The 14777-nt window shown below is 47.9% G+C and overlaps 1 protein-coding gene and 1 non-coding gene across 5 annotated transcripts in view; both read left to right on the top strand.

Moving 5' to 3' along the window:
* The window catches only part of KANSL1 (KAT8 regulatory NSL complex subunit 1), a 145254-nt gene that overhangs the window by 117618 nt on the left and 12859 nt on the right, over positions 1 to 14777 (top strand). For 3 of the 4 annotated variants that reach the window (XM_033169854.1, XM_033169855.1, XM_033169853.1), the window contains 5 exons: positions 4412 to 4527; positions 6115 to 6310; positions 8083 to 8248; positions 12038 to 12223; positions 14440 to 14601. In XM_033169854.1, coding sequence (XP_033025745.1) covers positions 4412 to 4527; positions 6115 to 6310; positions 8083 to 8248; positions 12038 to 12223; positions 14440 to 14601 — 826 coding nt within the window. The remainder of the gene's footprint in view (positions 1 to 4411; positions 4528 to 6114; positions 6311 to 8082; positions 8249 to 12037; positions 12224 to 14439; positions 14602 to 14777) is intronic. The other variant, XM_033169856.1, reaches the window with a different exon arrangement.
* Positions 9782 to 9855, top strand: TRNAI-GAU. The gene has a single exon. It is a non-coding gene; the product is annotated as a tRNA-Ile (tRNA).

Raw genomic sequence — 14777 nt, 5'->3', positions numbered from 1 at the left:
GTGGAAGTGATGATATTCCAGCTGAACTATTTAAAATCCTAAAAGATGATGCTGTTAAGGTGCTACACTCAATATGCCAACAAGTTTGGAAAACTCAGCAGTGGCCAGAGGATTGGAGAAGATCAGTTTACATCCCAATCCCAAAGAAGGGCAGTGCCAAAGAATGCTCTAACTACCGCACAATTGCACTCATTTCACACGCTAGCAAGGTTATGCTTAAAATTCTACAAGGCAGGCTTAAGCAGTACGTGGACCGAGAACTCCCAGAAGTGCAAGCTGGATTTCGAAGGGGCAGAGGAACCAGAGACCAAATTGCAAACATGCGCTGGATTATGGAGAAAGCTAGAGAGTTCCAGAAAAACATCTACTTCTGCTTCATTGACTACGCAAAAGCATTTGACTGTGTCGACCACAGCAAACTATGGAAAGTTCTTAAAGAAATGGGAGTGCCTGATCACCTCATCCGTCTCCTGAGTAATCTGTATGTGGGACAAGAAGCTACAGTTAGAACTGGATATGGAATAACTGATTGGTTCAAAATTGGGAAAGGAGTACGACAAGGCTGTATATTGTCTCCCTGCTTATTTAACTTATATGCAGAATTAATCATGCGAAAGGCTGGGCTGGATGAATCCCAAACCGGAATTAAGATTGCCGGAAAAAATATCAACAACCTCAGATATGCTGATGATACTACCTTGATGGCAGAAAGTGAGGAAGAATTAAAGAACCTTTTAATGAGGGTGAAAGAAGAGAGCGCAAAATATGGTCTGAAGCTCAACATCAAAAAAACTAAGATCATGGCCACTGGTCCCATCACCTCCTGGCAAATAGAAGGGGAAGAAATGGAGGCAGTGAGAGATTTCACTTTCTTGGGTTCCACGATCACTGCAGATGGTGACAGCAGTCACGAAATTAGAAGACGCCTGCTTCTTGGGAGAAAAGCAATGACAAACCTAGACAGCATCTTAAAAAGCAAAGACATCACCTTGCCAACAAAGGTCCGTATAGTTAAAGCTATGGTTTTCCCAGTAGTAATGTACGGAAGTGAGAGCTGGACCATCAAGAAGGCTGATCGCCGAAGAATTGATGCTTTTGAATTATGGTGCTGGAGGAGACTCTTGAGAGTCCCATGGACTGCAAGAAGATCAAACCTATCCATTCTCAAGGAAATCGGCCCCGAGTGCTCACTAGAAGGACAGATCCTGAAGTTGAGGCTCCAGTACTTTGGCCACCTCATGAGAAGAGAAGACTCCCTGGAAAAGACCCTGATGTTGGGAAAGATGGAGGGCACAAGGAGAAGGGGACGACAAAGGATGAGATGGTTGGACAGTATTCTCGAAGCTACTAACATGAGTTTGGCCAAACTGCGGGAGGCGGTGAAGGATAGGCGTGCCTGGCGTGCTCTGGTCCATGGGGTCACGAAGAGTCGGACACGACTGAACGACTGAACAACAACAACAAGAATTTAATTGATGTTTTGTGGAAGTTCTGTCTCCGTTTTTCTTTTGTTGACCAATGTTAGATTGTTGACTGAAACCAGCTTTTCAGAGTGGTAGGCACATTTCCTTAAGCAAGGATCAATAACCTTTTTCATTCCAGGAGCCACATTCCCTTCCAAGCAACGGGAGGGGGGGGGCGCACATGCCACTGGCGTGTGATGCTAGAGGCAAAAGTGAGCAGAGCAGCGAATATTACCTTCATACAGTAGTAGGCTAGTTTCTGTTCAGATAACCAAGCACTCATATCTATTCTCCATCTAGTTCAGGGTTTCCCAAACTTGGGTCTCCAGCTGTTTTTATACTACAACTCCCATCATCCCTAGCTAGCCAGGACCAGTGGTTAGGGATGATGGGAATTGTAGTCCAAAAACAGCTGCAGTCCCAGGTTTGGGAAACACTGACCTAGTTAATCAAGAAGCATTGAGGACACCTTCCAGTCAGGCGGAACCATTCATTGAAAGCTGCAAAGTAGAGCCAGCTGAGAAGCAGTAGGCCTGAGGGCCTGTAGGGCTGCACTTGACTGCTGGGCCAGAGGTTCTCCACCCCATCCCCTAAAGCCTCCTCTTTTCTGGAATTTTATGGCTCTGAACAAGTGAATAATAACCCATTTCCAAGTGGGCGTGAATGGCTGCGTTTCTGTGACTCATACTTTCCACTTGTGGCTGCGCAGTGTCAATAAGAAGTTGGACACACACATTTCCCAGGATTTGTGCATGATTGTGAGCTCAGCGTTACACTTTACTGCATCACAGGGCCAGAGGCAGTTTTCAAAATTCCAAGGCGTAAGAATCAAACTTCTGTTTGTTTGTTTTAGTGTTTTGGAATTTCTGTTTCTCCTTCCTGCAAAAACGAGGTCATTAAAAACCATATTTACGTTCACAGCAGAACCAGTGGTATAGAACAGTGGATAGAACCACCTACAGTGTTAGTGTAACTAGGCAGTTTAAATGGCAGTGCAATTGACAAGAGAGAAGCAGCGAACTCTTGGAGCCAGAAGCACATTTATAGGACCAATGTGGCTCCAGGAATGGGCAGGGAAATTGTATCCCACCTTTTCAGCTGTTGGCTCAGAGTAGTACACAAGAGTTCTTCAGCACGCTTCAAACTTGCTCTTGGCCAGGTCTAGACTGACCCAGATTCAGAGATGCAAGAGGTGTTTCAGTTCAGTCTTCGGACGGAAATGTCAAGATTCCTAGGTGCTTTCATTTAAGCACGTGAATGACCCAGGAACCCAAGACCAAGACCTTCCCAGACATGCTGTGTAGGAGTTCGTAGCATTTGCAAGCAAGCAAATGCTGTGACAGTTACACTCTCTGAACTTATTGTAAGGGTAGAGGGGGGGAAAGGGGAGCACTCTGATGTGTGTGGCAGGGCCCATAGTCCAGTGGGGAGAGCATTTGCTTGGCAGGTTTATTCTCTGGCATTTCGGGTAGCAGAGCTGGGAGAGGCCACGAAGAGGCCCTGCTAATCGGAGCAGATGAAAATATTTTTTTTAATATACCCGCATTCTGGCTCCAGCACAAGGCGGCTTTTTATTTCCTAGCCTGGGAAAAGGTGGCAGGTGCTATGATAGGATCTCTCAGCTGCATTTGCCCAGGCAGTTTGCAGGATGGTAACCGTCCACCTCTTTCCTTAGAGTGGACAGCAGTGATTGGCAAAGGGGTGTTGCTAATTGTGTGCTTCTGATCACAGGCCATTAACATGCAGGTTGTCATTCGCACAATAATACATGCAGAATGCTAAGGAGAAATGCAGGGCAGCCCGCAGACTGTATTTGGCAGTGGAGCTGGATGTAATATACAGTTTTCTTAATCTGACAGTGCCGCTCTCCGCTCTGGAGAAACGTGGACCGGCCCTTGAAATGCCTCTGCTATCCCTGGCTAGCAACTCGTGTTCACATTACCGGGTGATAGGGGCCACCCCCAACTCCGCAGTCTGCTGTTTTAGAAGTCTAAGGGGGAGGCACGCTTCAGCTAAAAATTGGAAGTTGGGAGGGTGGGTTTCATTAAGGGCTCCCCTGCATGTGTGTATAGACACACACACACCAGTAATTGGAGCACTGCTGCCTGCAATACAGCTATATAAAGGGATAAGGAGCTGCTTTATACAGAGTTGACTTTTTGGCCCTTATTTAAACCTGTGGGTCCTCTATATGGTGTTGGACCTGCTTTCATCAGCCTAGCCAAATGTCAGAGATGATGTCCAGCAATATCTGGAGGGAAGTTCCCCAGCTCTGGTTTAAATTCTTTGTGCTTGTTACCTACGTAAGAATCTTTTAAAATGTGTGAAAATACAGCGGTACCTCGGGTTACAGACGCTTCAGGTTACAGTGTAAAAGGAAGAGTACCACACTTTTACTTCTAAGCTGAGATGTGCAATCTTGGGATCAGCTTCAAGAGGTTACATTCCCCCCCCCCCAGGCTTTTGCAGGGTGTGTTGCGATATGTCATGGGATGTGTGCATTGATACCTTCTGAGACTGCTGTTGGAAGATGCCCTCAGCTGTGCAAGGCACCTTCCCGTAAGAAAGCGACTGATCACATGATGAATAATAGAAAGCTAGACGTTGAAAACAGGCAAACCTGCCTGGCTGCCTTTTGTTCCAAAGAAAACCTTCGCTTTTTAAGAGCATTTGTAAAGGTTGAAGGAAATTCTTCTTGGGCATCCCTTTAGTCAGTGGGGCTTTGAAGTCTCCAGCCCATGTTCCAGCCTGTTATGTTATGTTCTGTGTTGTTTAGAGGCAGAAATGCAGAAGTCGCAAAGACAATAATCTAAATGCCAAATAACTCTGTGATTTTTGCTGCCGCGGCATGTCAAGAGAACCAGGAGAAAAACAATAGGTTGGCTATTTTGGAATTGTACAACTTTTGACACAATTTCTCTTCCCCCCCCTTCCTTCTCTACCCATAGGGCACATGCCTCTCCCATTCATCAGAGAACCTTTGTTCATCCGTTGGCAATACCCCAGAGTCCCTACCTGCCAAAACTTGTGGAGTGCCGAGACCGGTCAATGGAGTTATTAACGCGTAAGGCTCTTGCAGAGTGCATCCCCCCCCACCCCAAAGGGAGGGGGGAAATTGAGATGATAATATATGCTCCAACATTTATGCTCCTTGGTGGGCATCCTTGGTTACGAATTGCCTCTTGATGTACTGCAGCTTGTGTGTGAGTCAAAATCTTCCTGAAGTGTATAGCATTTATTCAGCGCCGGTTTATACCTTTCCGAGAAACGTTGCACGGTCCAAATAGAAGAGTTTATAGCATTTGTTCCCAGCACCAGTCTATACCTTTCCTAGAAACATTACACAGCCCACGTTTATAGCTTTTGTTCAGTGCCAGTTCATACCTTTCTTACAAATGCTATGCAGGCCAGGTAGACTACTTTGTGGAGACAAGCAAATGGAGCCCAGGGTATTCTTAAGGGCTTAGAGAGGAAGATTGGCATGGAAGGGAGTTTGCGGGGGGGGGGGGAGAGAGAGAGAAGGGTTCTGTGTGAGGACTGGGGAGAATAGAAATTTGTGAAAGAGGACAGTGCTGTCCCAGGCACAGCTTTGACTGAAGGAGGGGCAAAGCTATAGCAGGAAAGAGCAGCACAGCAGGGGTGTGCGAGAGAAGTGTGGGCTTCTGCAGAGGAAAGAGCAAGAAGTTGAAGGTAGGAAGGGCAGGTGGGAAGGGAGAGGCAAAGGGAAGGGTCATGGCTAAGTGGCAGAGGGCATATTTTGCATGCAAAACCCACATTGTTAAGGCTCCAGCATCTCCAGTTAAAGCTGTGAAATAACTCTTGGCTGAAGATCTGCTGCCTGTCAGTGAAGGCCAGTAGGGAGTGTCATTTTAGGGGCTGAAACTTAATTTTTGCAAATTATATTCAGTGAAGTGTCTTCAAATATGTTTTTGGGCATGAGGAATTCAAATCTGCTTTTATTTTTTTTGTGATTGGACAACATTTAGCTTGGTACGTCTATGCTTGATGAAGAAGCACATAAACTGCTTTTGGAAAACAAAATGCTGTGTTGTCATTGTTAGCAACAACAAATATAACTGCAAGTTCTTGGCAATCATTTTTAATGGTTTCTGTGTAATTCTACACACATTTTACCTACCAAGCAAAGCTAAATTATATTATTTTAACAAAAATATATTTTGGAATTCCCAAGTCATGTTACAACTTTTTAGCACCCCTCATTTGGGGAATTTGAAAGTTGAAAAATTCAACATAACCTGGTAGGCCAGCCTTTATCAATCTGGTGCTCACCAGGTGCTTTTTTTGGGCTACAATTCCCATAACCCCTGACTATTGTCCATGCTAACTGGGGCTGGTGGGAGTTGTAGTCCCAATACCATCTGCTGGGCACCAGGTTGGGGAAGGCTGGGGTGGGCAACGTTGAGCTAAGGAGACCCAGTGCTCTGCCTTGGCGTTTCTAACAGAGCTGAAGTACCTTAGCTTGCCAAGAACAGAATATTATCCTAGGACATTAAATTCTGGGTCTCAGTTCCTCATTACTTGGATTTGCTTTCTGTTTTAAAACCGGGATTTGGAAACATTTCACTCATAGTGGGGTTGTGGTTAAGCGGTAGAGACACCTAACACGCTGCTTTCCCCCCTTCTTGGACAGTCTACAGCCAGGCTTGACAGAGCACGCTCAGGGAGACAGCTCAGACGCCGATGAGTTGTTGCGCAAAAAGCAGAGGCTAAACGTGGCTTCTTCAGCGGCTGATGGAACCTGTGTAGCAGCCCGCACTCGCCCTGTCCTCAGCTGCAAGAAGAGGCGGCTTGTTCGACCCAGCAGCCTGGTGCCACTCTCCAAAAAGGTCAGTGTGTGGAAGAAGATGGGTGTATCCACCTCTTGTCTTTCACTTGGCGACGGGAATCTGGTTTTGGTGATTTGGGGTGGCAGAGGAGAGGAACGACAGCAGGAAGCAAAAGAAAAAGAAAAGAATGCAGGATGATGAATCCATGCGAGAATTTGCCCGTGTTGCATTTTGATATCGGTACCCATCTCGCTGTAAAGTATGTGCTCCGGGCCGCTGTGATGTGCAGATAAAGCAAAGGTTGTCAGACTTGGTGGTGGCAGTGAGACTCTGATAAGGCCTCCTCATCCATTGCTTTTCCTTCTTAGGTGCAGAGTGTGGGTGGATGGGAAGGGAGAGAGTGCCCTGTGCTGTCTTGGCCTGATGACTGGTAAAATGGGCAAGGAGGGGCTTTCAGCTCCTAGGCTACGTCTAAAAATAAAATAAAAATTCAGTACCAAGTTTATCCAGATTATTTTAAAAAAAAAAGCACCCCACCTTGAATTTTAAGAACTCTGCAAATACTGCTACTTTGTGCATGCTGCTTTCTATGTTTGCTCATTACAACAAAGCGGGACAAGGAGCTATATTAAAACCATATTTCCTGACCTACACTAATTTAATGGGCCCCCTCTATTTTTGACGGTTTCTCCAGATAGAGACTGCATGCTTCATGCCTGCCTTTATCTGCTCCCTGATGCTAGGAAATGAGTGAAGGTGGTTTTCCGCAAGAGCATAAAAACCAGGACATTCTTGCTTTCTGCTTTCATTCTTGTGTTACTATTTTAATAAGGCTTTGTTGGCATGTTGTAAACTGATTTGATCAGATAGTCTAGGCTACCTTGAGAAAGTACTGTGTTTTCAAAGACTGTTAACAAACACAAGAAGTAAAAAGGTTAAACCTTTGAAAGTTGCTAATAGGGGTCCATGATGTCGTCATGGAGATCTAGGAGAAACAACCTTCCCTCCCCAGTTAAGGATTGGTGGTGGTGAAGTAGTCTGGAGTTGCAGCCTCTCGCACAGCCTCCTATGCTCTTGCATAACAATGGTTCTTTAATTAGAATTACTCACTAGACAGGTTAAACTGGCTTCTGTGTCCTTCACAGAGGCAAAGAGCAGTGGTCCAGGGTGCCCTGCCTTAAAGTTTGAGAGCCTCCTAAGCCCAAAGTGTGCCTGGAGATGAAATTGATGAATTTAGTTTACCAGAATTGATGAGATTGGATTAGGCCAGGGGTCAGCAACATTTTCCAGCTGTGGGCCGGTCCACCGTCCCTCAGACCATGTGGTGGGCCAGACTATATTTTGGAGGGGGGGGGGAATGAACGAATTCCTATGCCCCACAAATAACCCAGAGATGCATTTTAAATAAAAGGACACATTCTACTCATGTAAAAACACGCTGATTCCCAGACCGTCCACGGACTGGATTAAGAAGGTGATTGGGCCGCATCCTGCCCATGGGCCTTAGGTTGCCTACCCCTGGATTAGGCCCTGCCATCTCTTTAAGAGACCATCCAAGGTGGGTGCTGAGCATGAAACGAGCAGTTGCAAGGAGATGGGCTTGGCTCTCTTGTTTCCGAAAACATTCCAATAGCCAGTGTGGCGCAGTGGTTAAGAACGTTGGCCTAGGACCCGAGAGATCCGGGTTCAAATCCCCGCTTGGCTTTGAAGTGACTGGCTGGCCTCCCTCACAAGGATGAAATGGGGGAGGATCAATTGGAGGACAGGTGGGATAGAAGCATAACAAATGAAATAAAAATGGCTGTCTCCCCCCATCCCCGTCTTGTGCCCAGGTCCATCGCAACAGCATGGGGCGGTGCAGCTGCGACGTGAACCCCCTGTGCGCCCTCTGCGGCACTCGGAGCTCGGTGCCTCCGGAAATCCAGTACGAAGCCCCCTTGATGGAGCGCCTCTCTCAACTGGACTCCTGCATCCACCCGGTTCTTTCATTCCCAGACGGTAAGCAAGCCATGTGCAATTAAAAGGGCACTCTGTTTAAATGTCGGTAGTGGGGAAAGAGGATGACATTGGAATTACCCCCAATTCTGAGAACCAGTGTGGTGTAGTGGTTAAGAGCGGCAGACTCATAATCTGGTGAACCGGGTTCGCGTCTCTGCTCCTCCACATGCAGCTGCTGGGTGACCTTGGGCTAGTCACACATCTTTGAAGTCTCTCAGCCCCACTCACCTCACAGAGTGTTTGTTGTGGGGGAGAAAGGGAAAGGAGAATGTTAGCTGCCTTGAGACTCCTTCGGGTAGTGATAAAGCGGGATATCAAATCCAAACTCCTCCTCCTCCCCCCCCCCTCCAGCTTAATTTGGGAAACTCTTATCTAGATTGCAAGAGAAGCGCTCATTTTGTATATCCAGCCGAGGTTGGCTGGTTCTGCCTGTGATCCCTTGAAAGTGGAAACTGTGATGTGCCGTGGATGATAATGGGTCAGGGGTTTGTTTGTGTGTGTGGTTGTCTTTTTGAGCCCGCAGAGATAGGCACGCAGCCCACCTGGGTTGCAGAGCACGAACCCTCTCTTTCTTTCTTTTTTGGATGGGAGAGGCCCAGGGAATGGCATTTGTGATTTTGGCTCTCCTGCTGTGCTGAGCTGCTTTGGCACCGATTTCCGGGCATTCCTGACCTAGTTTTCTGATGGCTTCTTCGCTGCATGGCATGCATGCTCTGCTGGAGCAGCCGTAGGTATCATTTGAACAGTTAGGCAAAGCAGGCGTCTTGTTTCCCTCTTCCCTCCGCTGGGCTCTCTCGCCCCACCGTACGAGTCGGTTCGTCAGAGGTTCTGCCCTCGTCTGGACGAATTGGTATCCGACTGGAAATTTCCAGATGACGTAATAACATCATAACAACCTTGGTGAGAGAGGATGTTAATCAGGGCTTTGAAAACTGCTAGGAGAGCGCCCTCTGCGGGCCCCCGGGAGACCTGCTGCTCTTGGCTAGATAGAGAGAAACTTGTCTGTTCTCCCTTTCTCTCCCTCTGTCGGCAGGTCACGATGCCGTTTTGGCGCATTCAGATGCTGGCTGGCAGTACAGCAGGGAGCTTGAGGAAGAGTAAACTTAGACGGTTGCGTTTTCAGCTGGGCTTGGCAGATCAGAGAGAATTACTTGACTTAATCAGCAATGCGCTTGCTTGTACCTATTCATAAAATCCTTGCACACCCGCAGTGCAAAACCCTTGGATACCTGTATATCCAACAGCTTGCATCTTGCCCCCTCCCCTTGTTTCTCAGCACACAGCCGTAATTGCCAGCTTGTTATGGATACACTTGCTCTGTGTGGTTTCTTTCCCCCCTTCCTCTTTTCATCCTGGCACCTAAGTGTCTTTCTATTAATATCTCCAACTTACACCCTTTCTTCACCTGCTCTCTCATTGCCCAACTGGCCTTTCTCCCTTAAGCCTCTGCCCTTGACCTCTGTGCCAGACTAGCAACCTCTGCTTCAGCCTTCTCTGCTGGGTCCTGAGGAGGGACTGTGTGCTACTTGGAAAGCCTGGATAGCTCAGTTGGTTAGAGCGTGGTGCTGATAACACCAAGGTTGCAGGTTTGATCCCTGAACGGGGCAGTTCCATATTCCTGCGTCACGGGGTTGGACTGGATGACCCTCAGGGTCCCTTCCAATACTATGATTCTCTGAAATTCCCTTTCTTTGTATTTCATGGTATCTATGCAGATGTATACAGGGGTCCTCCATCAGGCTTCCTGCATCAAGGATTAGAGGGGTTGAAAAACTGTCTTATAACACAACTCCTTCCAAAATAAGTAAATTCAGCTTGCAGCAGTCATTCCTACTCGCTTAGAGGCAGGGGTAGACAGCAGATGTTTTTGGACTACAGCTCCCATCATTCTAGACCATGCTGACTGGGGCTGATGGGAGTTGGAGTCCATCAACATCTGCAGGGTGCAAGCAGATTGAAGCAGCAACAGCACAGGGATTGAGCATCACTCAGTGGCACTGTAAGATTCCCACATGTCTGGGTGTTCAAGCATTTGAGATCCTTGCCCCTAGCAGCTGGTGAGTGATCTCATTGTCCAGCTTAGCGCTCCTGTTGCTCCTTACCAGATGAAACAGATTCTGGGATGGGGATCATAGAGGAGTTTGAGACTAGAGAGGCCTTCCTTGTGCTCTGAGAGCCACTACTCTAGGCATGCTCTCTGTCTCCTAGCCAAAAGTAGGGCGAGTTTTGAAGACACACACACACACACACACACAACCTTTTGTTTTCTGCCCAGAACTTATAAGCACAGCAACCAAAAACAAGTAACAATAAAATCACATGAAATATACAAACACTTAATCATAAATGAAAGCAGTGCAGCATCCCTTATCTGACAGCCCATTTGAAGAGCCAAAACATTTGAAGGGCACTGAGTTCGTGAAGGCTGATGCCGGGCTGTAAAGATTATGAGCTGGCACCTTGAATTAGGCCCAGAAAAACAAATGAAAGGTAGCCAGTATGGTTGGCATAGCATTGGAGTGAAGCCCCCAGTTATAAATCTGGCTGCTGCAGGTCACGTCAGTCACTTTTGCAGGTAATACAGAAGATAAAAGGGACTGACTGTGTCTAATATGGACCAGCCCTTTGTGAGCATCTAAGAGGTGGAAGTTGGTAGCTCAGCAGGCGCTGCAGACTCCCCTTCTTCTGGAACCCCAACTTGTATCCCGAAATGTCACTTTTCCACTTTACTTCCAACGTTTTGGTTTTCGAGTGAGCTGAAGTTCTGCACCTGGTTGTGTCAGAAGCAGCCCTTTTTATTTTTCAAGCAGGCCTTTTTAATTGAATTCTGAAGTTACTGTTTTAGTTTCATTACACCTCTTCAAGATGACTGTGATTAAGTGTGGTGTACAGATTGTTGAATATATATATGTGTGTGTATATATATATATATTTGCTTAGTTCTGGCTTTTGGGAAGTGCAGGAGCAATACTGGTTGTCTGCAAACAGAGAGAGAGAGGGAGAGAGAGCGCTGGCTGCTACAGACACTGCCTTATTCCCCAGTGGCCTATTTTCCATACCCTGCTTGCTTTCCCCCTCATCTTCCATATGTGCGCTCCCCATGGCTCCCTGTACGCTGGAATCAGCATAGGTTTCGCACATGAACTCTGCAAGTGCACTTAATCTTGATTGCTTGGTGCAGAACTTGGAAGGGGTCGTTTTTGGCACCCACGGAACACGCAGAAGCTTCAAATTGGGGCCATCTTTAGATTGAGGTAGCATGCGCCCCTTCCTGACACGGCCAGTGAGACACCCATGATCCTTTTTATCCCTGCTCTTCTCCATCAACATGTTCTTGGTTTCCTTTCAACCAGTCTGGCATTCTCTTATTTGCAGGAATTTCAAGCTGCCTTTGGCCAGGGCAGAAATGTCATCTCTATAGGGAGTGGTGGTAGCATTGAGATGGCATAAGAAGTTACCTGTTCCACTTTTTGGAAGCCATGTGCACCACTAGCTCTTTTTACGGTCTCCTGTGAGCCACTAAATGTACGTGATGATGCTTCCGCGATAAAAAACAAACAAACACATCGCTAGCACTTTTGCAAAGCTAAGCAGGGTCCGGTATGGTTTCAGATTGGATGGGAGACCACGTGTTGAGATGCCTGCATTGCAGGGGGTTAGACTAGATGACCCTCAGGGTCCCTCCCTAATCTATGACTGTGATTTGTGATCTCTTCGACATTCAACAAGGATACCTTTTATTACGTGCAAGCGTGTAGCAATGCCATCCCCTCTTGATTTCTCCCGCAGATGTACCAATGAGCTTGCATTTCCAGAGCATGTTGAAATCCGAGCTGCAGAACAAGCCCTGCGAGAAGATCAAGCCTCCCAAAAGGCTCACACTGAAGCATCGGCCCTCCATGCCTCCCACCAGTTTACCCGACTCTGTGCGCAAGGACCGCCACAAGCTGGTTAACACCTTCTTAGCTGCAGCCAGTAAGTGCCCTCTTATTGATTGATGTGCGTTGGCAAGAACTACCCAAATGGGTCCTGCTTGTGTCTCACAGCAGAGTGAGCTGCATGCATGGCTTCGTGTGAACCCAGGGCTCTGCCTTGGAACTGGTTTTAATGGACAGCCCTGGAATGTGTGAAACAGAAAACAAGGGAAGTGTCTTTGAGCATGTGCAAACTACTTTCACCTTTCCTAAACAATCAGCAGGCAGGCTCCCCACATCTCTGAATGTAGGCTGGGGGCTTCCAGATTAGAGGATTTCATTCCAAGGCAGGCCTCCCCCACCCCAAAAATCTGTCTTTCTCAGTAATCAGTCTCTAGCAACGTGTCCAGTTTCACATAAGCTTTACTTATGGCCGGCTGTGTAGCCTTAATGTGTGTGTGTGTGTTTTTTTTAAGGTTGACAAAGCATTTTACAATGCAGTGCAGCTGTAGAGAAGAGACTTTAGAATACAATTTTTAAATATTAAATACCAACTTTAAAAGACTCTTTCAGGTGTGCAGTAAGGCAGTGGGACAACAAAGCATAGAGTTGCAGTCCGTGGGACAGAGAAGCTTCCAACTTTTGCCATTTGGCTTCCAGTCCCATCGCCTGCTATGGACTCCCTTTCCTGGCCTTGTGGAAGCCCCTAGCCCTCAGTACGGAACAGGGAGTTTAACCTCAGTGAGACGACAGGGTGGCTGAGAAGGTAACCACAGTCAGGTTTATGAAGCGCCGAAGAGATTAAAAATGCAACAACACGGCACAGTGGAAGGTGATCGGAAAGAAATGGTTATTCCACTTACACTAAGAGTGGGGAATTTGTGGCCCTCCGGGTGTTGGATTCCCAGCTCCCATTAGCTCCAGCTCGTTTGGCTAGCAGTCAGGGGTGATGGGAGTTGCACTTGGAATGCTGCAGGTTCCTCATTCCTGATCCAATCAGATCCTTTGCATATTCTAACTTGCCACAGCTTTCAAGCAGAGGCCTTCATTCTGCTCCTTTTAAATGGCAATAGGAAGCATTGGATACCTTCAGCATACAGAGCATATGTTCTGCCATGAGTTTCCCCCCCCCCCTCTCCACAGAGGATAGGAGCAGAGCAGGTCTTTGAGGGTGTGCTTGGTGTTGAGCTGCCTGACCTGGAACAACCTTCGCCCTAACCCCACATGTGTGCTGGAGTCCGGGTGTGCTGATCATGGTTGGTCAATGGGAAAGTCACTTTGCACATGCTTACACACACCCTTGGTCTTTCGTATGCCACAATGATGATTAAGTCACGGCTGCATGCCCTTAAATGTACCAGGACAAGAGCGTACCCTTTTTGTTTGGAGGATCCCGCCTGAGCACTGGGAGCGTTGTGTATAGGTGATTCAGTTGAAAAGGTAGGTCATTGCTTAAAATCAAGGAGGATGCACAGCCCTGTTCTTGATTTGCCAGAATGTTTTGCCATGGTCATGCAATGCCAACTGCTACTGCCTTTTCAGGCCCACCAAAGAATACATCTGGTAGACCAGGGGATGGAGTCCGAATGATGCTGGACTCCCGACTCCCATCATCCCAGCCCATAAGCCATGCTGGCTGGGGGTGGCGGGTGCTGAAGTCCCACAACAAATGGAAGGGCCTCAAGTTCTCCTGCCTCTGTGGTAGACTGTTCCAAAAATGTGGGCCACAAATGAGCTCTCAAGAATGGAAGCTGCTGGGCCTTTCAAAGCCATTGTAAGGCTTGGGCGTGTCTTAAGGACATTGGTCTGCACTGTGTAGCTAGGCTTGCAAATCTCCTTTTCCTTCAGTGGATGCTCACCTTCCCCTATGCCCACACACCCTCCTGCTCCTCCAGCACTGCAGCCACACCGAACACACTGGCTGAAAAGCGCCCTGCCTCTCTTCCTTCCCTTGAACGGGTCGAGACAGGCAACTATGAGCAGCACAGCTGTGTTGCACTGTGCCCGCAAGAGGAACTAGGCTGCATCATGGGGAAAGAATAGACCTGTGTGGGTCGTCACTCAGCTGTTGGCTTGGGGGGGATTTCTGCAAAGAGCGCCTCCTGTCCTCTTCCGGCTGCAATGCTTGGTGTGAGCTCCTGGGGCCTTGTCTGGAGCTGTGCAGCAGGGCACCCGCCCGCCTCTTTTTGTGCGTGTGTGTCGGCTGCGCCCTGCGGGCCAGGAGAGAGAGGTGAAAGCAGGGCGTTTTCATGGCTCTCTTTCTGTTCCACTCCTCAGCTTGCTCGCATCACAAAACCGAGCCAGACAAGGCACACAGGCAGCCCTTAGGCGACCTAAGGGCTGCCCCCAAGGCCGAGAGAGCGCCAGAGCGCTCGCTTATCCTGACTCCAGTTCATGAGAGAAAGCGATTGCGGGACAGCTCCTCCGAGAGAAGCGAAGGTAGGCTGGCCACAGCCAGGTCTTTCCGGGGAGAGCTTGGGTTTCGCATTCCTGTCCTCGTCCTCCCCTCCAGCTTCGGAGAAGGGTGCTTGCTGCTTCTGGGGAATTAAAGGGGCCACGTAGTGTCAGATGCTGCAGTCTTTCTTCTTGTGCACTTTTTTTTTTTAAGGAGGAAG

This window comes from Lacerta agilis, chromosome 14, assembly GCF_009819535.1.
Source record: "Lacerta agilis isolate rLacAgi1 chromosome 14, rLacAgi1.pri, whole genome shotgun sequence".
In the NCBI taxonomy this organism is placed as follows: domain Eukaryota; kingdom Metazoa; phylum Chordata; class Lepidosauria; order Squamata; family Lacertidae; genus Lacerta; species Lacerta agilis.
Note: the sequence above shows the minus strand (reverse complement) of the source record. Positions and strands in the feature narration are given on the sequence as shown.